General features: G+C 55.5%; 1 protein-coding gene and 1 non-coding gene across 3 annotated transcripts; both read right to left on the reverse strand.

Moving 5' to 3' along the window:
• Positions 1–601: 601 nt before the first annotated feature.
• Positions 602–810, reverse strand: LOC132492871 (small nucleolar RNA U3). The gene has a single exon (XR_009532923.1). It is a non-coding gene; the product is annotated as a small nucleolar RNA U3 (small nucleolar RNA).
• A 9,788-nt stretch (positions 811–10,598) lies between these two features.
• Positions 10,599–27,283, reverse strand: URM1 (ubiquitin related modifier 1). 2 transcript variants are annotated; one of them, XM_060101969.1, is made up of 5 exons: positions 27,193–27,283; positions 23,103–23,173; positions 14,817–14,898; positions 13,254–13,302; positions 10,599–10,854 (listed from the first exon to the last, which is right to left on the reverse strand). In XM_060101969.1, the coding sequence occupies exons 1-5, from the start codon at positions 27,225–27,227 to the stop codon at positions 10,843–10,845; spliced, it is 249 nt and encodes an 82-aa protein (XP_059957952.1). In that variant the 5' UTR covers positions 27,228–27,283; the 3' UTR covers positions 10,599–10,842. The 2 variants fall into 2 exon arrangements, with proteins under 2 accessions (XP_059957952.1, XP_059957951.1); XM_060101968.1 differs by lacking the exon at positions 10,599–10,854 and adding an exon at positions 11,795–12,888.
• Positions 27,284–27,547: the final 264 nt, after the last annotated feature.

Raw genomic sequence — 27,547 nt, forward strand, 5'->3', positions numbered from 1 at the left:
GCTTGGGGACCGGCCACATTCTTGACCTCAGGGGAAAAGTTTAGACTCTTTGCGCCCTGGGCAACAATAACAGTGTCACAGAACTGATTTAGGAGCAGCACTTACCATCACAAAGCGACAGACAAAGAGCCAGGGCTGAGAACGCGCCGGGCCTCTGCGTCTACTCTTCCAACCGCTGCTCACTTCTCTCCTGGGCACTGCCTGGGCAGGACTGGGGGCCAGGGCCCGACCCTGCGCACGGAAAGCCAGGGCAGGATTCGAGGTGGGAAGGAGTGAAGGAGAAGAGACAGGGGATCCAACTGGGAATGAGGAGACCTGAGAGCTTTCCTGCTGAGAAAGCCCTTCCCCACTCTGGGCCTCAGTTTCTCTCTCTGTAACGAGGAGGCTGAATGGTAAGGCTGAAAGCAAGAGGCTCCGATCCTGCGGGCAGAAGGGTCTCAGTGACGATGATGATGATGATGATGATAAGGATTTACCACTTCATTCTGGGCACTTCACAGGTGCCAGGCACTGTGATCACTGACCCCTTTCTGCCTTAAGCCACCTCCCCCCCCACCTTTTTCTTTTTCTGTTTTTCTTTTTTTTTTTTTTAACGATGGCGAACACTCAGGCAGCATCCCCTGCCTCTTACTCTCCCAAGAGAAGAACGATTATCAATGGCAAATGGCAGCTGCAGAAGCAACACCAAGAGCAGGTTTCACACTCAGGAGAGAATGCTGTGCCTCCTCCTCGCGGTTTCCGGTGCCCTACACGTTCAGAGAAACTTTTCTAGTAACAAACTACAGACATGATTCCTGAAAGTAGAGTTTTTCATCCGCTTTTATCATTTAATCCTCACCAACCTCACAAAGCGGGTGTACCATTAACCCTAGTTTACAGTTGATAACTGAGGCTCAGAGAAGTTGAGTCACTTGTCCAGGGACACACAGCTTGGAGGGTATGGAGCCGAGACACGAGGCAAGGCTGGTTCTCTTCTGATTATAGATTATACTGCAGTGGGAAGGAGAGAGGGACAACGAGGCAGCTGGACCCTGCTGAGTCCTGGGTGGGAAGGCCTGTCCTCCCAGCCAGAAGGCTATGAATAAATAAATGTCTGATTACCCCCAGGGGGAACTCCACCCTTGGAGCAGGTGCCTTTAAAAACTAGAATGATTCTTGTCTGTGAGCAGAGGTTGGCCTGGGCAGACACCCAGATGCGGGGACTGGACACAATGACCTCTAGTGGAGACATCCTAGGAATTAGAGGCAGGATAGGAAAACATTTAAGGGCTCAGGGCACTGGCTGTGAGTTCGAATCCCAGCTCTGACTTTTCCTGGCAGTGGGTCCACGGACAGTTACTTCTACTTTCTGCGCCTCAGTTTTCCAATCTGTAAAACTGAACCCACATTTTAAGAGTGTGGAGACCATTCAGCGAAGTACATGCAAGGCCTTAGAACAGCATCTGACTCAGTGAGGGCTGCCTGTTTCTATTCAGGATGGTGCCATGGCCAGGGCACCTCAAGGTGGGCACTTTGGGGACCCTGTAGCAGGCAGTCAGATGTTGGCCTTGCTTTCCAAGGAGTGGTTGGGCTTTGATTACAGCATAAGGGACTACAGTTAGACCCTGAGACCTAAGGGGGCCACATTCTCTGGGATCTGTAAGGTCAAGGCCAAACCATGCCTTCTCATCAGAAGAGATTGCGGCTTCTCTGATGCCTGGGCAGGGGTTGCTTGGCCCTGGGCATGGTGCCTGGAGAGAGGATGGAAAGGGAAGGATGCCCTGGGAGGTGCTATCCAGAGTCTGCCCTCCCCCAACTGCCCCTGAAATCCAGAGGGACCAAACTGTATGTGAAGGGCGAAGGCAAGGTGGCCGAGCACAGCGCCCATAGCACAAACAGTACTGCCCTTGGCGTCATAAGGGGGCCTGGTGGGTTTGAGCTTCAGTTCCACCAACTCACTGTGTCACCCAGGATGAGTTGCTACTCCTCTCTGAGCTCATTCCAAAAGTCTTTTAGGATCCAAAGTGTTCAAAGGAGACCATCACAGGAGCCTCTGTGATTCCATAGGTCTTAAGCAAAAAGTTGGCTTGGAATCCAGAAGTCCCGCTCCCCAGACTCCAGCCCCTTCTGTCTCCCTTCATCCCCAGATCACCTCCAGCTCTTCTAATCATCCTTTTGGTTCCTCTCACCAAACTACAAGTGCCACACGCACCAAAGACAGAGGACGAGACAGTCCAACAGAAAATGTCACAGATTTCTGGGGACGCATAGGGAGCCCCAACAGAGCCTCCCGCTCCCTCACTGCCCGGCTGTGGGGCCAGAGGAGCACTCACCTGGGCAGAGCATCTTGGGGTCCCCTCGGCCCGGGAGGTGGATGGCACTTCTGGGGCCGTCTCTGGCACAAGGTGACTTCCCTACCCAGTTCCTGCTGCTGAGAAGGGCTGGTCAGGCAGGCCCTCAGGTGCTAGCCCGCCCTTCCCGGGCACAGATTTTCCTGGCATCTGCTGGGCAGAAAGGGCACTGGCTGGGGGTTGGGCAGGGGGGCAGGGAAAGATTGGGGTAAAGGTGTCTCCTGGAGGGCTTGTCCCCAGTCCCTAAACCCACTCCTTTTCTGGACACTGTGGGCTGAGGGTCCAGGAAGCCATGGGCCCTTGGGAACCAGGGGAGGGTTGACGGGGCGAGGTTGAGACGAGCCCAGTCCCCTGCCCCATCCTGCCCCCCGCCCCAGCAGGCCAGCACAGCCCAGGCTGAGGTGTTTGCTTTTCCTGTCTCCACACTGACTCCATTCAGAGAGGCCTTTCTCCACCCCGGGCCAGCGGCCAGGGAGCCGGGGCACCAGGGAGAGAGATCACCACCCCACCCTCCCGCCTTTGCAACTCCTTCTGCCATCTTCACTTCAGGAACGTCAGCCTCAAGAGCTTCCTGGTTTGGGGGGGACTGCAGAAGTAGGGGGACTGCGGCAGGGGGGCCCACCCTGGAGAAGAGGAAAAGAGGGAAACCAAATGGAAACGAGGGTGCGGGGGGAAGAGGGATGTGAAGTGAGGTCAGGAAAGAAGAGGAAGAGGGACAGGGCTGTAGGAGGGCCGGTGGGGAGAGCAGGGCTCCTAATGCAGGAGGCCCAGGCAGAGGTGGGCGGGACGGGGGGCACAGAGCCCGAGCCACGGGGCAGGGGGCTGGCACGGGAGGCGGGGAGCACCTTTACAGGCTGCCCCAGGGCCGCCCGCCTGGGCTCTGTGCCGTCGAGGCTGGGAGCTCCTGACTGCCCCCTGAAGAGCAGCCTCCTCCTCGTCTCTGGGACCGGGGCCCAGGCAGGGCTGTGACCTGGTCTGGGGCCCCGGGAAGGAGGAGGGTGAAAAGTTTCCCCAAGTCAGAAGGCCACGGGGGAGGCATCTCAGGGGGTCCTGCTCTTTGCTCTCTCTGACTGTCGTGTTGGTACATAAAGGGGGTAGAAAGGTCAGATGTGGTCTTTCAGGCCCGTGGGAAAAACCCTGCCCATTTCCCTAATCCATATTTATTGGTGTGAGACAGTGGGGTGAGAGGAAGCCCCCTGCCCCCACCCGTCGCCCCGGCCAGGCCAGGTTAGCACTAAGAACAGGCTCCATGTCACCCAAATCCTACTCTTTGTCTCCAGATTGGCTCCAGAGTCCTCCCCCTTTCCTCCTCCCCTTTGCTCCCCCACCCCCCTTTGGGGTTGCCAAGCAACTGTGGAAGGGTAGCTGAGATATTTTCTTTATTACAAGCAAAGGCAAGACAGCATCATGGCCCCAGGAGGGGAGCAGGGTAGGGGCTGGGGGAGAGGGCGTCTTGTGTTCTGGGGGAATCTCGCTACCTCAGTCTGCTCATGGGCATGGGCAGCGGGGAGACAGGGCCTCAGAGCCCAAGAGAAGGGGGAAGATGGGGAAGACGGAAGAGAGTGGTGGTGGTGGGCTGGGTGGGCGCACAAATGTTGACCCAGTCTACATCACGCTAGAAGAAGCAGCGGTGCCCAGAGACCCAGGCCAGTGCCCCTCACCTGTCACCCACCAGCTGTGCATCCTAGGCCAAGTCACTTCCCTTTTCTGGGCCTAAGTCTCCCCTTCGATGAAAGGAGGATAATAACACGTATTATCTCAGTTAGTGCGTACATTAACCCCATGAGACGTTCATTTTCCCCATTTTACGGGTTTAGGAACCTGAGGCTCAGAGACGCGACGTGATGTGCCTCGCAGGTAAGCGGCAGAGGTGAGATTCTTGAGCCCCAACCATTTTCTTAATACCAGCTTTACTGAGATGTAATCCACATACCATACAATTCGCCCATTTAAAATGTACAATCTAATGGTTTTTAGTGTATTCAGAGTTGCGCAACCATCGCCACAATCAACTTTCGAACCTTTACATCACCCCCAAAAGAAACCCCATACCCATTAGTTTTCACTCCCTGTTCCCCCCAAACGTCTCCTCCCTTCATCCCTAAGCTACCATTTTTTGCTTTCTGTTTCTATAGATTTACCTATTCTGAATATTTCTATAACTGGAATCAGACAATATGTCTGAGTCCCAGCTCTTAACTTCCAATGGCTCCAACATCACCGGGTGCTGGGAAAATAGACGTGTCAGATGGTGGCTTGGGTACGAACATGGCCTTTGCTGATAGGCAGACTTGGATCTAAAACCTGGGCTCTCCTGGAGCCCGCGCGTTGCAACTACTGAGCCCACGTGCTGCAACTACTGAAGCCCGCATGCCCAGAGCCCGTGCTCTGCAACGAGAGAAGCCACCGCAATGAGAAGCCCACACAACCGCAACGAAGAATAGCCCCTGCTCGCTGCAACTAGAGAAAGCCCGCGTGCAGCAACGAAGACCCAACACAGCCAAAAATTAAAAAAATATATAAATAAAACCTGGGCTCTGCACCTGGGGGCAGTCACTTCCTCTCTCTGGGCCTCGGGTTCCTGGTCTGTACAATGGGAACAGTAACAGCGTTCCTCACAAAGCTGTCATAATCCATGAGAAGTGCTTAGCCCAGTGCCCAGGACTTAATATATGGTCGTTTTGAACTGGATTACAATGACCCATGCATCCGCCCATCTATTTATCCCTTTACCCAGGCATTTAATAAAAGTTAGCACCTTCTAAGGGTCTGACATTCTTCTAGGTGCTGGAGATATAGCAATGAATAGGACATGATCCCTGTCCACGTAGGGCTTATACTCTGGTGGAGAGACAAATTCGACAGTGGGCGAATATCAGGCTTTCAGAGAGGGATACGTGTAATAAAGACAATGGCACAGCATGATGGGATGAAGCATCCCAGGTTGGGGAGGAAGGCTTCCCTGCCCTTCCTTCACTCATCTCATGGAGAGGAACATCTTTTGTAAACGGAAATGTACTATGCAGGGTGTAGGGGTTCTTAGGATCCCCTCTGAGTGGGGCCAGTGGCCTGGCTTTGTCATCTTCTGCGATTGGGGGTGTATCAGGTTGTCAGTTCATTTCCAAGGCAGGGTGCTCAGCTCGTCACCGTGTAAGAGCACTGGCAGCTCTTAGAGAACTCTGCGTGGATGGGGCAGTGGGAGCCACGAGCAGGCAAGGGCCTGGCCTGGGGAGACACACTGAGTATGTCATAGCAGGGCTCTTTCCTCTCTCCCGGGCCACGGTGAAACCGGATGAACGGGAGCGTCTGGGGACAGGACTCCAGGGTTGGACATGTCTGGATCAGAGATGCAGCCTGACCGACCTGTTGCCACAGCTGTTTCCTGTGCACCTGCCTGCCAAGCTCTGGTCACGAGCCTGCCTCTGAAGCACAGAACCAAGGCTGCAGCATGAAGGAAGCCCCCTTTAGTGAGCACCTCACAGCAATGCGTCCAGCTCCATACCTAAAACCTCAGCTGGGTGGCTACATTAGGCACCCACAGTCAATCCTTTATTCATTTTCTCTTCTATTCAGCTGTCCCAATGTCTGCTTTTCCATCCATCTGTCTATCCATCCACCCATTCATTGAATTATGACTCCTATACAGCATTCATTCATTCATTCAACAGACAGTTACTGAGCATATCCTTTGTGCTGGGCACAGTGTTTGGTCTAGTTCCTGGTCAGATGCCAGTCCTGGTAGGAACGGCATGCCTAACTGGCAGTGTGGGAGACTTTGCCACCTTCTTCCTGAGAGCTGGTCTTGCTTAACAAGGGAGAAGGGGGACAGCAGAGGCTAGGAAGAGCTGAGCGCACGCCTGAGCCTGAACGTGTGTATATGTGTCTGTATATGTTGGAAGATAATGATAAAACCTGACTGCAAGCAAATGCAAGGCGTGTTTGGACCTTCCCAACACCACGAGCATCCAATAACCATCTCTAGGGACACAGGACAGGCATGGTGGCCCCATTTCACAGAGGCAATAACTAAGGTTCAGTCTACTGGAATTCACATACCTGGAAGCCCGAGGCAACGCTGCCTCTCTCCCCCAGCCGTTTTCCCACATCCTCCCCGCTGGAATGAATCACTCAGTCTTCTATAATCCCAGAGAATTTTGCTAATGCTTCAGTTAAAGGGTTTTCCCGTGGCTCCGCTCCTTTCACTGGGGCTGGCTCCTTTTGCTGTGTGTCTGTCTGTCCACTGGTCCACTGGATGGATACTTCTGGACAGGCAACATCAGACTCTGTTCATCTTCCCCTTCCCCCTCCCCCCAGGCTCCAGCGTACACACAGTACACCACAGGTGCTCACTAAATGTTACTCATTAGTAACAAGACGGTCAAAAACACAGGTGGAGACTCTGTTCTGCCATCACCTAAGTCCAGGTCCCCCCACCCGCTCTCACCTGCCAACCAGCAGTAGCCTAACTGGTCTCCCTCGTTGACCAGCTTGCCCCTATCCCGCCCCCCTGCCTCCCACTTGCTACACTCCAGGGCCAGCACACCTTTAAACATGTAAATCTGAACTTGTCAGACCTTTCAGGATCCCCACTGCGTTTAGGGTAAAATCACAAATCCTCCCAGTGTCCTACAGGGCCCGGTGGGGTCAACCACTTCCAACTCCACTTCCCCTTCGTGCTCCAGCCACGCCAAATCTCCTTCCTTCCCAAAACTCACCAAGTTGTTTTTCGCGTGTTAGCTTTGGAGGTGCCCTTCCCTCCTCCTGGAACGGTGCCCGCCTCGGCGCTCCGCCCGCCTTCACCTTGCTGGCAGCTCCTTGGCGGCTCTCCTTCCCTGGTGCTCTGTTGTGCATCTCCTTTGGGGACATCTGCCCATGCCGAGTCCCTACCTAGCACACAGTAGGCATGCTATAAATATCTGTTCAGTGACTAGCAGGAGGACCCTTCTAGGCGCCTCAGTTTCCCTGAGGATGAGGGTGAGGGGAAGTGACCCTTTTCTGCCCGGGTCTGATGGCTTTAAGTAGCTCTCACATTACACGCAAAAGCCTTCCTCCCGACCCACTCGTGCAGAGACCACTCTCATCCTCTCTGTCAAGGCTGTGTTTCTGCCAGGCTGGGGTGGGGCTGGAACTGGATTATAATTTATAAACGGACACTGGGTGCCTCCTGGGTTTCACCGTTTTGGGTGCGCATTTACGCCAGTCCCCCTCCATATCTGCCACGTAAAGGCTGGGAATCTGTAGTGTGCGGCGGGTTCCAACTCCGGCTCCATCACCTTCCAGCTGGGGACTAGGGACTTAACTGCCACCAATCTCGGTTTCTTCATCTGTAAAATGGGGCTGGTAACAGTGCCTAATTCCCAGGGTGGTTGTGAGGAGTCAAAAGGCTCCTACCTTTAAGGCGCTTAGTACTTGGTACTTACAGTACTTGTCACAGTTATTGTTATTATTTTTATCAGATGGAGCAGTCACAGGAGTTATAGCACCTGGTTAGCCGGGGTTCCCTCTCTATAAAGCCTTGACTTCAAGTATTACTCCCCAGAAGCCTTATTTTTTCCACTTCCATAAGAAACTCCAAGAAGTTCACGCGGCTCATTTTTAAGTCAGCAATGGCTTTTCAACGATGGGTTGGGGGGAGGGCACTGTACTAGGCTCTGGACGCACAAAGATCATCAGTAAGACCCACTTCCCGTCCCAGGGAGGAAAACAGACCAAGCAATAATCACAGTTCAGTGGGGCACGTGGCGATGGCCCACAGACTGTGGGGAGAGGAGAGGATTTCAGGGCGTGGGCAGGGACGCTTGGGGTGCCTGGGGAACCCTGGGGTAAATGGAGAGCGGACTGCATGGGAAGAACGGCCACGAAGTCCCCTCCAGGGTGTGAGATTCATTGGGAAAGATAGGCTGAGTGAGCTCTGCAGGTGAGGAATTGGGTCTGTGTCTCCCAGTAGACTGAGAACCTTCTTTGTGCCAGACCCGGCTGGGGTGGGCTGGGGTGGGCTGGGGGCATACCAGACCTAGACAGAGTCCCTGCCCTCCTGGACCAGTGTGGCTGTCCAGTGGAAGAGACAATGACAAGAATGAACAGATTCCATGCCCCTCTCACACCCTCCTGCTCCGCCACCCCCATCCCCACAACCCTGCTAGAGCTGAGGCATCCTGGAGCCCGCAGAAGGTATCCTGGGAGTAAGCCCTTGTCCTTGGCCGCGGAGAGGGCAGTCTCCAGATCCCTCCCTAGTGGGAGTGTGGTCTCTCGAGATGGCATCTTCAGCCTGGGGGTTGGGGCTGCATCCCCTCCTCCCTTATCCTGCAGCACAGTCTTTTAAGGGGGTGACCCTCTGACCTCTAGACCGTTCCCCCTCACCCTCCAGCTAGAAGCCCCTGGGGCAGGAGCTTAAGGCAGGAGGGCTCCAGAGGCCTCAGGTTTAGATGCAGATGGAAGGCCAGAGTTGAGCCTTAAAAGATTCTGGAGTCCCCTGGGCTCTCCTGGGGAGCTCAACCAAGGCCAGGGGCCTAAGCTGGGTCCATGGGAGTGCAGGGCCGAGATGCGGGTGCCTGGCCCAAGAGGAGGGAGGGGGCGATGTGAAAAGGGTTCGGGCAAAGGAGCTGGCGGGGCACTGGGAGTCTAGGATGCTGGGTGGGGGTGGGAGGGCGAGGGGTCCGGCCGGGGCAGGGGGGGGCGGCCCCCGGGGAGGGGCACGCTATGTCTTTAAGAGCTGCTTGAGCGCAGGTTGCAGCTGCCTGGCCAGCCCGAGAGACAGCGGAGATTCATTACCCGCCGACACAATGACCATTGATGGCCCCGTGGCGTTATTCAAATCCAGTACCAATTGCAGCCGAGCCCCTTTCTCCGCGCCAGGCCCGTATTGTTGGAGCGGCCCACTAAAAGCCCGCCCCGGCCCCGAGCCGCCAGAGGCGCCCGCTCGGGCTCAGCCCTGCGCCTCGCCAGCTCGCCGGCTCCCAGCCCGGCTCCCCGGGCGCTGCAGGTGACCCGGCGGCGCATTCCAGCGCTCCCCGCCGTCCCAGCCACTGCCGCCACTGCTACCGCCGGCGCCCCGGCCGCGACTCAGCCACAGGGAAGCGGAGAGCGCCCGAGCCGGTGCGTGCGCGGGGCTGGGCGGGGGCGGGAGACCCACGAGTCCAGCAGCCCGGACCCCGGGTTCGGAAACGCGACCCGGCCTCGGGTCCCTGTTTTCCGGATTCCCGGCGAACCCGGGGAGCCCAGGCTGGGGGCGGGGAGAGGGGAGTCGGGGGTTCCCCGGGACTGACAGAGGAGAGTCCCCCGACCTGGGGCGGCGGAGAGACCCAACGCGGGCTACTCTAGGGACCCCGGGCCGCGATCGAAGGAGACACGCGCCAGGGGCGACCGGGATCCCCACGCAGGGTCGGGATCCGCGTGCTTGCTCGTCCACCTTACCGCGGGATGGGCCGCGACTGCCGAGCATCTGCGAGGTCCGCGAATCTCCGGAGATCTGGTCCGGCGCTTTTAAGGAGCGAGGCAGAACCCCGCAGGAGACCGGGGCCCTGAACTCAGGGGCTTCGCCACTGATTGTCCAAACGCAATTCTTGTACGAGTCTGCGGCCAACCGAGAATTGTGGCTGGACATCTGTGGCTGAGCTCCGGGCACGACAGCGGCGGGAGCCGCAGGGACCGAGCTCAACGCGGGCGAGACTCCTCGGGGTGGCGGCTGGCTGGCCCCAGCGCGAGGATCGCGGCCCTGGCCAGGCGCGCGAAGGAGGGACATTGGTCCCTGTCACCAGCGCCGCCATCCTCCTCCCCTCGTCGTCGTCCTCGTTCTCCTCCTCCTCCTCTGCGGGTGACCAGTCCTGGCTGGCGGGGTCCTCCAGTCGATAGCGTCGTTTTTCCCTTTTTCAAATTTCGGCCGGGAACGAAGCTGGCACGCCGCGGCGGGGCCCAAATGTGGTCCGGGAAGCTCGCCCTCGGCCCGAGCCGCAGAAAGTCCGGGACGAAAGAAGATGACGGCGGACTGCGCTTGCTAACTCGTTTTGAATTGATTCTAACCCATCCTCCCCCACCAATATCCCCTAAGCAAGCCTAAACCGACCCCTAAATCCCAAATAAACCGACCTCTCCCGCCAGCCCCTCCAGACCGACCCCTGGGCTGAGCCTCCTCCAGCCGCGGCTGCAGTGGGAGAAGCGTCGGCAATGATGCGCTCATTGCCCCCGCGGGGCAATCGCCTCGGCTTTGGAAATAGAAATTGGACAAACGAATTCTTTTCATTAAAGACAAATTTTTGGAGATAGTGGGGTTTATTTATTTATTTCCTCAAAAGTGGGTTCAGGAGTTGCGGGGTGGGGGGGCAGCTGGGTGTCGTCGGCTCTGAGCCCAGGTCATCTATCCCTGACCCCTTTTGCGCTCAAGCTGAAAATGACCCAAAATGCTTGAAGTGTGGCCCTGGCCAATTTCGGCTGTGAAGCTGGCATCCCCCGTCGCGGTGGAGAACCTGGCTTCCCCAGCACGTCCTCCTACCCTGCTCCTCGGCATTAACTGGCATTAACTGGCACGCTGTGGAGGAAGGGATATCCCGTTTTCACCCCTCCTCTCCCCAGTGCAGGCAGGAAAGGATTCCTCTCGCCCAGTTCCCAGGACTTGGAATCTTGCGGGGGTGGATACGGGGGCACTCCGAAGCTCAGTGAGGCTGGAGGCAGGAAGGCACTTCCAGGTTACAAGAATCGGGACAGGTGGATCCTTCAAGTGAGGCTGTCCCTTACCCTGTTCCCTAACATGCAGACCCTGACCTCAGCACCCAGTGCGGGCTGGTCATACAGCCTCTCCCTAGACAGCACCTGCACCCATAACCTCAACATGGCCACTCCCACACACACACATACCCGGGGGGCCTCCACCTGCAGCAGTGCTGGAGAGCAGCTCACCAGCCCGGGGGTCGTCTGCCCACAAAGCCTTGAGAATGATGTGCACACACCACCGCCAACACTGTTAGGACAACCCTTTGCACTTTCATCTCCAGAGTGAGAGAAATTCCACCTTAAATTTTTAACATTTAATGGAAAGCAAAGTTTGGGGGCGGGATGATGTTAATGCCCTAATTTTTTTTTTTTTTTGAGGTCTCCCTCCAGCAAACAAAGCTTTTCCTCCAGGTCATGGGAAGTGGGGCTCTGCAGTCTTATCTATACCTCCTCCGTCCTGAGGCCGCTGGCTGCAGCTGGTGGGACAAAGCCTGGCCTTGGACAGACGGGTAGGGAAATATCTTGGGACCCAGACTGGTCAGCATAGACTGGCTCTGCCACCCCTTTTCCAGATGGCCCTATCATATCACCCTTTCTCGGAGTCTGGACAGTCTGGCTTTCAACCCCTGCTCCCTTTTCGGGTGAAGGGCAGTTCTGAAAGCCCTAGGCTGAAGACAGAGAGGTTGGACCAGAGACCACGGCTGGGGGAAACGTGGGGTGCCACCGGTTTCTAAGGATGAAGTTCCAGATAAGGCCAGTAAACAACCTAGTCTTTTATTTGCCCAAGGCCAGCTGTTGCAGGCACTGAGGCCCCAAGACTTCCAGAAGGGATGGAGGGAGGAGGGGTGAACCATCCTGCCTACCAGGTGCTGCCTGCCCCCATCCTGCTTCCTGCAGGAGGTGAGAGAGGACATCAAGTGTACATTTGTGCCATCAAGTATCTCCCCAGTTTTCAGATACTATAAAAATTCAGTTGTTGTTGAGGAGGAAACTGAGGCACATTGGCCCCCCAAGCCTCTGCCAGTCCAAGGTTTAGCCGACACCCTCCTTCTCTCCCCCCTCAGCACCTCAGCAGAATGAGCTGCACGCTGGCAGCCTTTTGCCGGGAGGAGGGTCTCAGGAGCCCATCTGGTGGCCTGTGTGGGGGGAGGCCAGCCAGGTCAAGCGCTGTGGGTGGGGGAGCAGGAGGAAGGGTGCGGCTGGAAGAGCAGCTGCTGTGTGTGTGGGGGCAGCACTGAATAGGGGACCCCAGCTGGGGCTCCACAATGATATCAGTGGGGGACAGGCAGAGCCCTCTGCTGTCCAGATGGGGAAACTGAGGCGGAGACCCCTCCAATCTTTGAAAAGGGAGGGGCCTGCCGTCAGCTCTTCAGGTTCATTCATCTTCCCCCAGGAAGGCACCACGGCCCAGGAGCTGGAGTGCCTTGTCAGCGGTCACTCAGTGTTTAGACTGAGACACAGGAGTAGAGAGCTGCCGGGTCACCTGCGCACAGACCCCTCCGCTCCTGACAAACTGAGGGGCACCCTCCCCCACCTCAGCTGCTGGGAGAGGGAGTGCCGGGCTCGGGCGCCTGCCCGCCTGCCTGCCTTCCCCTGCTCACGTGCCTGAGGAAGGCTCATTTTTAGCACCTGGCCTCCTTTCCCTGCCTGGAGGGAGCTCAAGGGACAGAGTAGGGAAGAAAGCAGCCAAGGGAGACAGGGAGATCTGGAAGCAGGGCCCAAGGGGATGTCTGACTGTTCTGTTCTCCCCACCCCAAGGGGGCCCAGGCACAGAGAAGGGCCCTTAGCCGCCGTGCAGCGTGGATATGAAGAGGATGCTGTCCTGGTCCTGAAGCTGGTAGTCCAGCTCACCCTGGTCCAGAAGAGAAATAAAGAAGACCGTCAAGGGCACTTTTCCAGTTTCTCCCCAGGTGTTGAGAGGGAAAGAGGGGGAGCCTGGCTGCTCTGGGAGAGAACGATAGGATCTACCAGAAGAAAACGGGTACCCTACGCGTTAACTACTAGCAAAGCTCCAGGGTGGAGGAGAGCTCCTCACTTCCCCCGCTACCCATTCCTTCCTCACTTGGGGTGGGAGACTCAAGTAGCCTCAGTCTGGAAGCCAGACTGGGACAGAGGGTTACGCAGCCACCCTGTTCGCGTCTCATGAGAGGCCCAAGGCTTTCCTGCCAAAGCAGTGAGGGGAGCGGTTGAGGGAGGGCTGTCCCCCGAGGTACTGACCAGCAGCTCCCAGTCGGCATCGTTAATCAGCACCAGAATCCCTGGCCGCCTGTGGGAAAGATGGTGGTGAGTAGCAGGGCGTGAAGGGCAGGAGCTGGCTGGGGCAGGGGCAGAGGCTTAGACATTTGGGCCGCAGGAGTGTGGTGGGAGCCTTTTCTCTCGAGGGTCCCCATTAAAGCTCTCCCAGGGAGCGGAGGCGACAGGAAAGTCTGAGGGCCAGATGCAACACAGGTGCAAATTCCACTGCCACCTCCTAGACCTCGGGCAGGTCATTTTGTTGCCCTGAGCATCAGTTTCTTCATCTGAAAACAGGGTAAATCACAGTGCCTTCCTCACAAGCTCTGCGGGAGAATGAAGTGGGATGATGCGTGTGAGGTGCTTGCTTGCCAGGGTCTAGCATGGGAACCACTGGTAGCAGCCTATCTTTCCAGGGGTCTAACCTCACTGTCCTAGGCCTCCCGCATGCGTGTCCTGGAGAGGAGGCTACCTTGGCTTTTCTCAATCAGGGAAACCTGCCAGTGGCCCCGAGCCCCTGAAGGCCTGAGAGCAGCCCTGCCTGGAGTAAGACAGGGTAGGCCGACATTTGGACAGGTACCTTAGCCTGGTTCCTGCTGGCAATGACCCAAAGAGCATTGCTGTCCTTGGGGGTGACCTCCACGACTGTTGGACCATGACCGGAGCCACAGGTTGGATGGCAGCCCTAGCCCCCAGGGCCTGCTGGTGAACCTCTGCCTCGAGGCAGATGAACAAGTCCCACAAGTGCCCTGGCCACTTCTGTGACATATCAGGCTGGCCTTGTTGTAGGAGTATAGTGACTTCATGGCACATGGAATCTGGCTCCTTTCCTAGGAGGCTAAGCTGGGCCTGGGACAGATACAGAAGCTCTGGGCTGGGCTAGGGGTGTCCCCAGTGAACATGAATGTGCATGTGTGTGCACACGCATGCAGTGACTCCCTGTAATCCTAGACCTGCGCCGTCCAGCCCGGTACCTACGAGCAACATTTAAATTTAAATTCCATTTAAGTAACACTGAACACTTAGTTCCTCAGTCACACTAGCCACATTTCAAGGGTTCAATATCCTCATCTGCCTAGCAGCTACCGTATTGGACAGCACAGATAGAGAACATTTCTATCATCACAGAAAGTTCCATGGGAGAACACTGTCCTAGGTTGTCAAGCGATGAGAGAGACCTTGGGTAGCACCTTTTCCTCAGTAATGTCTGTATGGAGAAAGTAGCTGAGGCCCAGAGAAGTGAAGTAACTTGCCCAAGGTTCCACAGCAAGTTTGTGGCAAGCAGAAGGCAGAGTCTAAGTTTTTTGATAAGTTTACCAGTCTCCTGACCCAGGTTTTGGAAAAAAAACCCCAACAGTCCAATGTGGTAACAAGAAAACTGAAAATAAACTTCAACAGAGCTGGACAGAGGCAGCCTTTTCCTTGGAGGGCTAAGAGGAGGATAAAGGGAGAACAGGACCCAGAGAAGGCTGTGTTTGAACCAAGGACAGGGGCTCAAACCTCCTTCCCTTCACCTGCCCTCCTCAGGGAAGGGAGAAAGGGACTCACACGCTGTCTCCCTGGATGAACAACTCCGGCCGCTCTTTTAGCAAGTTCTTCTTGATCCAGACAAGGAGGTTCCGGATGTCCCCTGGAGAAGAAGGCACAAAACAAACTAATGTCAAATCCAAATGATTCCTGGCCCTCAGGGCCTTGCCTGGACCAGGAGGAAGTGAATATGGGGCTGAGAGGGCCTCTTTTAGACCAGGCTGCCTTGGCCCCTGAACTAGTGGATTCCCAAGGTGAGGAAATGGACCTGGAGAGGCCTTCAGAGAAAAGTGGCATCTGGCACTGCTGAAAGCTTGAAGAAGAGGCAATGGGGATGCAAGGCAGACAGCAAGAGGAATGGTCACGTCCGAAAGGGTTGAGAGGCAGACCTCCACCCACTAGCCCTTGAAGATGGTCTGAAACCGCCACGGGTAGGCTTCTGGGAGAGCCCCTCCACCTTTATCTCCCCAGCCAGTCCCAGATGGGGCGCATTCGGCTTTGCTCTTGGAAGGTCTGCATGTATTTCCCTTTGTCAGGGAAGAAAAACAATGGCTGAGCCGATAACATCATTTAATTTCCTCTGACAGGAGGAGAGAAGGATCCTTCACCAGCCGGAGACGCTGACAGATCACTGCCCCTCCACTCCCGCTTCGCAGAGCCCTCCAGGCCAGGGGCGGCCACCCTGAAGAGGCAAGAGGTTCAGGGTCGAAAGGGCCTCTCATGCTCAGCTGGACACTGCGATCTGCCTCTGTGGGTCGGGGACAGCCACCAAGCTCGGTACATCATCTGGGGGCTCAGAGCCACCTGTCTCCCAGGCCTTCTCTCCTTTTCTGGGAGCCAGGTCCCAGGCCACAGCACACTGAAACCGGGCTCTATCATCTCCTCGAAGGCTATGGCTCTCAACGATCCACGGCTCAAACAGAGCATCCCTGAGGCTGCAGGAGTAGCCTTCTCAGAGACTAGCTGATGATAGCTCGTCTCTGAGAAGCCAGCAGAGGGCTGGAGGTTAGCCATCTCCATCCTGAGTCAACGTCTCAGAGGGGTCTCTGTCCTAGGTCCGTGCCTGAGACAAAGCTCAGGGCCTAAGCTGGAGAAGGGCCCAAGCAGTGCCTTGGTTTCCCTGGCTGGAGGTGGACTCCTGGTACGCAGGCGAGGGAAAGGCTGCCAATTAAGGAGAGGCCCGGCGCGTGTCACACACAGCACCAGCCTTGGGCAGGGTTTTAAGGCACTCAAGCAGGCGGCACCCTGGATGGACTGGTTCACTCTGCTCTGTGCCAGCTTCCCTGGATCGTACGCCAGCAGAGCACAGGGCCATGGGCAAAGTGTCCACGGACTGAGACTGTGCCTTTCAATTTTAATTCCTATTTTTAAACAAAGCAGATGGGAGTCTTCACGGTCCCTGGAGCGGGCAGGGCACGGGGAGTGTTGCCTCCAACTAGCTGCAGTCCATTTGGACTCCTGGCTGGGTTCCTCCCAGAGGCCTGGGTTTCAGAGGCTTCCCCTTGGCCTCCATCTTGGCACTGTCTGGTGGGCCGCCAGCCCATATATCTTGTGGCCGCTCGATAGAGCCGCCGGGGTCTGACACATCCATCAACCAGCCCCGGCAGGCGGGGTTGTGCCTGTGTGCGCAGAGGCACTGAGGGACTGGGCAGTGCCTGGCCTGAGGGCCACCAGCTGCACCTCCACAACCCCCGCTGGCCTGTTCAGGACAAGGACCCAGTTGGGCGGCAGCCCTGGCTCCCTCCGAGAGGGGATTTCTGCTCCACCCTTGTAGGCTGGGGGTGGTGGGGAGGACTAATGGTCATGGCGGGGTCATCCGAGTGGTGGCACCATCGTGGAGTCCCCAAGGGGTGGGCTGGGGGGGAGTCCGCTGTGGGTGCTGGCTCATTTATCATGATGCTTCTCTTTGCTGAGGTCATTCCCTCCCTCCTCTGCGCCCCCCAGGCCTGCCCACATTCTTGGTAGCCTGTTACCATGGTGAGGCCACCGCATCACCACCCGTATTGTTCCCCCATGCCTGGATTTGGGGGTGGGGAGAGGTGGAACTCCCGGCTCCCTTCGCAGGCTGCAAGGGCCACTCCGCCTAGCCTGAAACACACCCCCAGGGACATCGAGCTAGGCTAGGCTTGCCTTGCCGAGGCCCAGACAATATGCAAATAGCCTCCAAGCCAGATGGTCGGCTTCCAAAGGCACCCAGGGGAGGAGGAAGGGTTAAGCAGAGTCGGGGCTGGTGGCTCAGGGATGGCTCTGGGGAATCACACTTGCACCTTCCTCCTCTGTGTCCTCCTGCCTTCCCATTGCTACTGATGGTGGCTTCCCTCATGGGATCCCATGCAATCACTCACAAGACAAATATTTACTGAGCAGCTACTATGTGCCAGGTGCCAGGGAGACGGCGGAGAGCAAGGCAGACACAGAGCCTACCCTCATGGAGTTAAGAGGCCAGCAGGGGAGACAGACATTACTTAATTAGTCGTGACAAACGCCCTCTCCTTTGTGTGGGATCAGGAAGGGCTCCCCTGAGGATATTAACACTGAAGCTGAGGCCTGAAGGATGAGAAGCGTGGGATGCGGGAGTGTGCCAGACAGAAGGAAGAACATATGGGAAGACCTGAGGCAGGTTGGAGTTGGCAGGTTCAAGGTAATACAACAGAGAAGGCCAGAAGATCAGCCTGAGACAAGGCCAGAGAGGTAGCCAGGGCTGGACTATGCGGGGCATGTGTGGGCCTTGAGAAGGGGCTGCTTGGGAAGAGGCCTCTCCCTCCTCGGGAGCCCCAGGGGTATTTCCTGAGTGTGAGCCCCAGCATGCAGCAGGGAATCTCTCACACAGAACGCCCCTGAGACGTTTACTGAGCACACGGACAACTGTGGGCGGAGCGGGGGAGGAGGACTGGTTAAGGACGGGACTCAGCCCTGGGTCTGAGTTCGACTCCATCACTTCCTAGTTATATGACCTTGGGTAAGGAATTCTCTTGAGCCTCCTTCTCTGTCAAATGGGAACTGTAAGAATGCCTCATAGTGTTGTTGTGAGGCTCAAATAAGATGGTCCACATAAAGCTCTTGGCACTGTGCCTGGCAGAACGATGCTGTAACTCTTCTATGAGCCAGAGGAAGAACCTGTACCCTTTAATCTCTCTTGCTGCCCTGAGCTTCCACATGCTCTGCCCAGGGGCCTGGCACCTCGAGGACATGCTTAGGAAGCTCTGGAGGGTGCGGTACAGTGAACTATTGAACAGACACTGCTGGGACTGGCTGGGGTTTTCTGTGGGATCCACTACCTTTCTATCAGACCTGGAGAGGGAATGAGAGAACGGGGGCATTGGGAGAGTGGCGAGGGGGCCCCAAACACCGGCCTTCCCTCCACTTTAGATTTTCAAACTCCTAAGATGCTCCCTGAACAACCCAGGTGGAAGGAATCACACTCTGAGGGCAGGCAGCCCAGGGCAGGGAGATGAGCACCCCAGTGTAAGGTTTCCAGTGCAGGAAGCCTTGGGACCTGGCCTGCCTACTGGGGGAAGAGCAAGTGATGGGAGCTACTGCTTCCATGGCAGAGGGGTTAAGAGTTCGGGTTCTGGAGCCGGAAGGCCCTGGGCCATGCACTAGATGGCCCTGGGTAGGATGTCACTTGACCTAAGTCTCTCAGGGTTATCCTCTAACAAATGGGGATAATAATCCAAACTCCTAATGCCAGCAGCAGGCCCAGCAGTGTCAAACAGACCAGACAAATGCACGTTTGCCCGCAGTGACTCAGGATTGCTTATCCTGTGGGCTGCCAGAACCTTCTCCTAAAGGCTGCTGGGAAAGGGGCACCACATATGCCCCTCTTAGCACCTACAAAGGCTCCCACCAGAATCCTGTGCCCCAGTGGATTTGTCCTTGTCTGGGGACAATAACCACCCACTGTGGCAGGGCCCCCATGGTGTCCTAGCTCTCTGGTCTCATCTGATATTGCATCCCGGCTGCGGTGGACCTTCATCCAGCCTCTTCTTGAAGGCCTCCGGGGAGAGCTTTTCTCCCAACCAGAAATCTGGCTTCCTGTCCCTCCCACCCACCGGGCCTGGCTAGTCCTGGGGACCACGCCAACTAATGTGGCTCCGCTTCCCCACACCATGCAGACTTGGGAGGGACGGATCCGCTACGTCTTCTCTTCCACAGGTTAAGCCGCTCCTGTCCCCACCAAGTCCACCAGGCTCCAGGACAGGGCTCTTCTGGGAGCCCACCCCAGGCCTTAGTTGAAAGGGGAGAAGAAAGAGCTGGGATGGGGGGAGTAAAAGACAAGAGAGGGTAGAGGGAACATCAGAGGGTCCATTTACAAGTGAATGGGGGTAAGAATGGAGCAGTTTGTGGGCTAAACTGGCCTCAGAAGGAGGTTTACAGATGTGCGTGGGGACGCTCCTCATTGTTTAATTAAGCAGAAAGTGGATCTTTTCAAAAGCAATTTTGCACAGGGACTGAGAGTGGTTGGGGGGAGAGGAGGGTGGTGGGGAGGGGATCAGCAAACAGGCCCCAGAGCAGAGAAAGGAACAGCTGGCCCCAGGGAGGCTGTGAAATGCATGCTAAGCAGTTTAAAGCGCCTGGGAGCTCCCTAGCCGCCCCTGCCTCCCGCGCCAGCCCCCCTTTAATACAATGGCAGGGCAGAGGGGCAGGGAAAGGTGAGGCAGACGAGTCTCTTCCTGGGGGCCAAGGCAGGTAATGCCCACACTGGGACGGCCGAGGTTTTGGGTTTGCTTCAGGCCACTGACCAACCACGGGCTGCGAGCCTTGTGTTGAAGGGATCCTTGAGGCACAAAAGCCAGCTCTCGGTGGCCAGTGCCCAAAGCTGGTGGGTGCCTCCCAACCCTGGCCACTCAAGGCCTATTCCATGAAGATGGCAGTTAAGACCCACCCCCCTTTCCCCTGCACACACAACTGCTCACTGGATCAGTGCACCCTGTTTCCCAGAACCATATACTTAGATCTGGAAGCAACTTTTCCAAATTGCAGATGTCAAACAGATAACGAGCTCACTCCAGACTAAATCTAGCCCAACCTCCCATTTTACAGGTGGAAAAAAAGAGGCCTGCAGAAATAACTAATTTGCCATCACGCGCTGCCAGGGCTCCTCTCTTGCGATCTCACCCACTTTGGCCTTGCCCAGCCTCTTCTCCCAAGTTGGCTGGGTTGGAAGCTCTCCCCTGGCCCAGGACCCAGGGCCCTGTTTAGTCCCCTTGTTTGTGAGCCTTGTCACAATCCATGATCTTATGGCTGCTATTTTCTCTGCTGGAGTCTCCAAGACCTGCTTGGCCAAGTGGCAGCCCCTGGGCTGGGAAGGCTGCCAGATGGCAGATCTGGGCACGGGCTTGGGGGGAAGAGCGTTACTTTCCCAGTGGCACCAGGCCCCTGCCCTCCTGTTGGGCTCCGTGTGCCAGGGTGAGGCCTGGTAGCTGCCAACCAGCTCTGAGGCTGTGATGTGACTTACACCTCTGGGCACAGCAGGGCAAAAATCGAAGCCAGAAGTAGAGATCCACAGCCAAGGGTCCAAAACTGAGCACATGGGCCATTTCCGCTTGCCTCTCCTGCCTCCTTTTCTTTATTCCAGAGCGGGGAGGACAGGCCCCCACCTGCCCCCTAAGCAGCAGACGGGGGACCCAAAACCTGGGTCTCAGCCCAGCCTCCCCACTTGAGTAACTCTGGACAGGTCACTCTCTTTCTCTCTCTCTGTGAGGTTTGGCTTCCTTGTCGATAGATAATATATACTGGGCTCATCATGAAAACTGAAATAAGTAGCTGTTGGAGGCATGAAAGAAAGTGTAAAAACTGGAAAATAGGGCTTCCCTGGTGGCACAGTGGTTGCGAGTCTGGCTGCCGATGCAGGGGACACGGGTTCGTGCTGCGGTCCGGGAGGATCCCACATGCCGCGGAGCGGCTGGGCCCGTGAGCCGTGGCCGCTGAGCCTGCGCGTCTGGAGCCTGTGCTCCGCAACGGGAGAAGCCACTGCGGTGAGAGGCCTGCGTACCGCAAAAAAAAAAAAAAAAAAAAAAAAAAACTGGAAAATACACTGCATGTTTGAGATGTTATGTGATTCAGGGAACCTCCTGGGATAAATGGTAATGGGTTAGCGGTACCATGCAAGGACGGCGGCGAACCTGACATCTGCTTCTGAACCCCAGCTCTGCCATTTATATAACAGTATGACCTGGGGTAAGACTTTTGACATCTCTGGGTTTGGGTTTCCACTTTTTAAAATGGGAATAATAATGATAGCTACCACCTAAGAATTTGTGACAATTATTGGTACAACCAGCTGGGGCTTTGCCTACCATGCCACACTCAGCCTGTGCCCCTTACTACACTGGCCTTCCTTCAGGTCCTTGACCACCTCAAGGCCTTCTGCCCAGGGGCTTCACAAGTGCCGTCCTCTGTACTTGGAGTGGACCCCCTGCATCTCTACTCTGCCTCCAATTTATTAGGGTGGCTTCTTTTCCTTCCTCAGGTCTTAGCCTCAAGGTCACCTCTGTAAAGAGGCCTTCCCTTACCACCCCGTTGTCTCATTCAAAGCACCCTTTTGTTCTCCTCGTGCCAGGGGTGACCCCTCGTTCAGTTACGCGTTCAAGTGTTTACTTCTTCACTGCCTGGCTCCACTGCCATTACTCTGTAAGCTCCATCAGGGCAAGAACCATATCTGTTTTGCTTACGACCAAATACCCAGCAACTAGTACAGTGCCTGGCACAAAGGAGACATTCAAAAACACGTGTGCCAATTACAGCAAAGAATAAAGTACTTACTTCCATGCCTGGCACTTGGTGCCAATGAATGAATGAAAGGGGCTGGAATGATTAAACTCGGGGACTTGCATGCCAAGCAAAAGCAGGGCGAAATAAATCATAACTTGTGATGTTTTAATAACTTCCCAGATAAGTCTTCATGGCTGAATCTTTGAGAGGCTTCTGAGAGCCCCTTGTTCTCTACCAAGGCTACACAGCCATCTGTCAAACTAAGAAACCATCGCCTTTATCATCTTGGGTCTTCCCCCACCAGGGTCACAATCCCACAGTCCTGACATTTAACCCCAGCCTGATGCCCACACCCAGCTCCAGGGGGCAGTGCCCTGTCCCTTAGTGAGTGTCCCCCGGCCTCTGAATGTGGCACACAGACCCGCCCTATGCCATTGCTCTCCAACCCAAGGGAGGGTCAGAAACAGCCTTGGTAGCCAGTGAATCTGGGCAGTAATTGTCTGACTCTTGGCAGATGCACGTCCAGCCCCAGAGGACTCCTGTCAAACCTCACCTGACCATTTTCTACTGCTCACCTCCAGGAACCTTGTTCCCCTGCCTCCTCATAGAACTGATTTCCTCTTCTTCCCGCAAGTATCTCAGCCCTAGGTGAGAAGGGCTCTTATCCCTGAACATTCTGCTCTGCTAGGATCCACTGCTAGGGCTGCAAAGCACCTCCCCAGTTGCGATGTCCAGCCCCTGCCTCTAGGTTACACTGCTATTTACCCAGCTGGACCTCTGGAAATCAACTCCTCACTCCCTCCCCGTCTGAAGGCAGGGTCTGTCTCCCCAGTGCCTGGTACATGGTCTGCAGCACGGGAGGTGCTCAGTGCACATTCGCTAAAGAAAGGTGAACAGGTATTTGAATGAACACGTGGAAAAACCCCCATCTCCCTTAGTCAACCTCCCTCCTCTAACCTCCTTTCTGGCTGGATGCTTTTCTTCTCATCTAAATCCTGTTCCCACCACGTAAGCCCGTCTGCATTGTTCCATTCTGGACGAAGCTTACCTCCTTCATGAGGACATCTCTCTGCTGCCATCCAGTGCATGGTACCGCTGGCTGACACCTTCTAGCAACCCTGAGAAATGGGGATTACCATCCCCATTTCACAGATAAGAACATTAAAGCTCAGAAAAGTGAGGTGACCAGCCTAAGGGGCTAAGGGGATTCAAACTCAAGTCTGTCCAGGGAGTTCCCTGATGGCCTAGTGGTTAGGATTCCGGGCTATCACTGCCATGGCCTGCATTCAATCGCTGGTTGGGGAACTGAGATCCCACAAGCTGTGTGGCGCGGCCAAAAAAAACCAAACCAAAACAAACTCAAGTCTGTCTGAATACAGAAGCCGTGCTCGTAAGGACTAAACTAGGCCATCTCCTCCCTACAAAGCTGGCTGATTGCAGAGAGGATGCGGGGACAACTTGGTGATCTCTCTTCTTTCCTCCCTACTGGCCAGGGAAATTCCACCCATTCTCACTTGAACAGGGCTGAGTGACCCTGTGGAGCAGCTCCTGCCCAGTGGCCCCCAGAGAGGGGCTCAGAAAGCCCATACTCACAGGGTTCCTCCTGTCCAGGCAAGGTGACCTGATGCTTCTTCACACCGTCAAACAGGAGCTCCGCACCGCCTCTGCAAAGGAGGGCCAGAGAAAGAGCTGGGTGAGCTCCTGCAAACGCCTCAGAGACTGAAAACTGAGGAGGAGGTTGGCTCCAGAGGCCCAAGAGATGCAGAGACCAAGGTTCACGAACACCCTGGGTACCAGCGATCAAGTCTCAAGTGTGGCTTCCTGATGTGGTAAAGCAGAAGAGAAACAATTTTTATTAATATTTAAGTATCCAAATTTGCAGATTCTTGTTTTTATTCCTCTGCCTTAGTGCACAGGGGCAGAGCACAGGCTTTGGAGTTGTGGGCCCTTAGATGGAGACCAGGCTCTACCTGCCCCTGACGGCGAGACCTTGGGCACGTGACTTCATCTTCTGAAGCCTTAGTCTTTCCACCTGCAAAAATGTTGAGAAGCTACCATGTGGCACACTAGAGACCCTGTGTATATAGGGGTTTCCTCTGGCTTGGCGATGCTTTGAAATTTCCCGGCCTGTGCCCCACCCCCACCCCCGCTGCTGGCCTGGTGGGCGCATCACAGTGCTGGAGGGTAAGAGACCCCACTGGGCTTAGCAATAACCCTGCCATTTGCTACAACATTCTTCCTCTCATCTCATCTTCAGGGAATCCCAGGGAAGGCGGGAGGGAGGCGGATATTATTAACTCCAACCAGTGGAGAAGCAGACTGGGGCCAGAAGTGACTTGTCCAAGGCCAGACAGGCAGTGGCTGAACTAGGATTTGAATTCTAACTGGTTTCTCGCAGAAACAACCAAGACTCCCCCAAAGGTCAGGAAGCCCCTTGAGGGCAGAGTCTGGCTCACTTCTGTGTGCCAACACCTGGCCAAGGGAAGACTGGGACAGCAGAGATGCTCAAAGCCAAGTGCAGAAGCCAGGGCTCAGGATGCAGACACTTGGGCTCTTTCAGTGCCCCGCACGGCTCCTCCCCCTGGGTCTCTCCATTCCCGTCTCGGACTTCACATGGATCTTAAATGAGAAGGCCTTAACAGACTTTTGACGGATGTGATGCCTCCCACCCCACCACCCTTTCCTAATTTCAGAGAACAGAGATGTCCTGAGACAGTCCACTGGGAGGCAAAGGCAAGGCAAGCATTGTCATGGGGGAAACATGGGGCGACTGTCATCCAAACAAGGTCATGCTTTGTTGATGCAGAAATGTGGAGGGGGAGAGGAGGCCCATCTGTGGTCGTGCACAGGGCCATTTCAGCTGCAAGCCCGCACAGAGCGTCCATTTATCCCCTTCCAAGAGCCTCGTTCTCTCCTGGGTGGGGGCTGGCATATGCAGCAGCTGGGGTGGGGGAGGGTGACAGGCAAGGGGCGACAGGAGTTGGGGGTCAGAGGAGTGGGAACTGGAAGCACGGGGATCCAGGCAAACAACTCAGATTGGCCAAACCTGGTGGTGCCAGGCTCAGAGGCCAGGGCTGTTTTTCCCTTCACAAGCGGATAAAGAACCAGTCTGGCTCAGAGAGTGACCTGTCACTGCTGGGTTCACTAGCCCTCGAGGGAGGGGTTGGCATTTTTGTTGTCAGCACATCTGGAGGGGAGGAAGGTGCAGGCCCAGCCTCTAGAGTGATTCAGGGAGGCAGGAGGGGCCTGTTTTGGTCCCAGAAGAGAACCAAAGCCAGACTCTTCTGTTCTACAGGATATGCTATTCAAACGCAATTAATACCTGTCTTTCCTCCGCTCCCCAGTTCTCGGTGGGAGGTGTCTGTTGGTACCAGTGACTGGTACAGACATTCCCAATATGGCCTTCACTTTTTCTAGATTATCTTCATCTTTTTACCTTATCTATTTTAATTTTTATTTATTTCCCCTCTACCTGCTGGCCTGGTACACAGCAGGCACTCAAGAAATATTTGATGAATGAATGAAAATGCCCATTTCCCTCACTTCTTCTCTGACCTCAATGGCATTCCCTCCCTTTGCCAATACCTCCCAGACTAAAGGAGGAGGAAAAGGGAGAAGAAGAGGGCATCTCACATCTGTACTACATACTCTGCATCCTCTGGGACCTAAGAAAATGCTCTGTTCAGGAGGCAAGATGAGGATGGCAGAACTGGTCAATGACAAGAGGGAGAAAGGTGGGCGAGGTCTTCTAGAGCGTCTATCAGAGCTGGTGGGGCTGAGGGGACCATATCTGCTCAGGGGAAAGAGGCAAAGGCCTAACCCACACTCTTCAAGGATTGGGGTGGCACTGAGGGACAAAAGGGAGAGAATGATGGGCAAGGCAGCTTCTCTGCGAATCTACTTAGGTTCAGAATAAAGGACGAAGGAAGTCTGCTAAGAGACGTAGGAAATGAAAGAAAGGCCGGGGCAAAGGCATGCATTGAGACAGAGACAAAGAGGGAAGGAATCTGGGCTTGGCATACATACTGGGCATTCTTGCTTCCCGAGAAGCTGTTCTCAGGGGACACTGGGGTGGTGGGTGAAGGGAACGCTGTCTTGCCTTGCCAGGGTTCACTACTGCTCTTGGGGGTAAGGGAGGCTGAGAGATGGTCAAACCAGAAAACGGGTGCTCAAGCTAGTCTGTAAGCTCTGGAGGGCAAGGACCATATCTTCCTCACATGACTTCCCCACTGCTGCCAGCACAGAACCTAGCAAACAGAAGACCTCTCTGAGGAACAAATACCATGTCTGACTCAGTGAGCATGACAGGTAAGCCGGCTGTAGATAAGCCTTAACACTGGCAATCTGCAGCTTCTCCCTCTTCAGCTCTGCTGAGGCCTGTCAAAGCAGCAGGGATCCTCCTAGAACCCCCAGGCTATGGGGGGCATAGCTGAGCAAAGGGTCAGAAAAGCAATATAGTCAGGAGGCCAGACAAACATAGTTCTAATTGGACCCGCGGGGCCAGACAATATCATCAATTAAAATGCAGTTAACATTCACGAGACTACCCCCTTGTAAGGGCCAGAAACGCTGAACGCCGGAGGGCATGGCCAAAGTTCCATTTATCTTTGTATCCTGTGTCTGGCTCACCGCCTGGCACATGGTAGGCACTCAATAAATGACTGGTGAATGGACTATGCAATGAAGGAAAAACATGAAAGAAACTGGGGGCATCCAATGGAAGGAAAGGCATTTATGGGCAGAGGTTTTAGATTCCCATCCCGGACTTTTCCTTTCACATAAGCCTTGTCTTGTTTACCTTCACACACAAAGACAAATCTAGTCCCAGCTTTTCCATGGGACTCTGGAAATTATATCACCCATCTTCTAGGGTCTCAGCTTCTTTGCCTTCTCTCTAACCTCTGCAGTTTCTCTCAGCTCCGAAATCAGATGAAAAACCTTCTGTTTATAGGAGGCAGAAGATAGTGGCTTGAGGAGACTTCCTCCCTCCTCTGTGTTTCTTCAGTTACTGGTGTGTGTGCCCCAATCCTGCACTTTTCATCCTGTACTGTCATCAGGGTTAGTCTCCTCCACTGTGCTACCTTACTTAGCCCCGGACCGCCACCTGACTCAGGAGCTGCAGGAGGCACTCCGTAAATGACTTGTGAGTAGCAAGTTTACTGAACGTACTGAAAGGGGTTCAGGTCTGTTCAACACCCCCAAATCTTGGGAAAGGGAGGAAAGGAATCTCGTCTGGCCACACACCCCACGAGAAACAAGGCTCCAAGAACCGTGTGAACGGAAATTGCTGCCAGAAGAAAGAAATCAGGGGCTGAAGGTGCTTCTTCTCGATCCGAGGAACTCAGATACCAGACACACGGGCCTGCTCCAAAACCGGGTTGGCAAAGAAGGTTGAGAGGCCGCCCGCTAACCGTCAAGGCTTTTGAGTCTGGCAGGGCTCAGGGTACGGAGGAGTGCCCAGACCGCACCTCCACGCCCCGGCGTGCGCCTCTATTCCCGGACTTACGGCCTCGTGGCCCAGGCGGACCGAACCTCTCAAGCTCTCCGAGGCGGGTGCCGTAGCTCAAGGAAGTCGCCGGGAGCCTCGGCGATTCGGTCGTGACAGGCCCCAAGGCAGAGGGAGGGGAGTTCCGAGCCCGACGACTTCAATCCATCCCCACGGCGCCCCAGCTCTGTGACTCACCCGAACTCCACCTCCACTGACAAGGGCGCTGCCATGTTGAGGAAGCCGAGCTCACAGGAAACTCTCTTCAACTTCCGACGCTACTGCCTCGTTTCCGGTTGCCGCGGACGGAAGAGGCGGTGCCAGGGAAACGCTCCTGCTCAGCTATTGGAGGGAGGCCTGGAGCAGGGAGCTGATCTTGGAGGATAGTGGGTTGAGGGCATTTGAGTTGGTCCTTTTGTGCAGTTTAGGGATGGGGCTCAAACAACCAGGGCGGGCAGCGACTGGCATGAGCCACAGCTAGGCGGAGGAGAGCCCTGGCATCTTGGTGCTGAGACTGTGAGCCACGTTACAGTTTATCTTGCATTAGTTACCA

Source organism: Mesoplodon densirostris, chromosome 6 (assembly GCF_025265405.1).
Source record: "Mesoplodon densirostris isolate mMesDen1 chromosome 6, mMesDen1 primary haplotype, whole genome shotgun sequence".
NCBI classification, from domain to species: domain Eukaryota; kingdom Metazoa; phylum Chordata; class Mammalia; order Artiodactyla; family Ziphiidae; genus Mesoplodon; species Mesoplodon densirostris.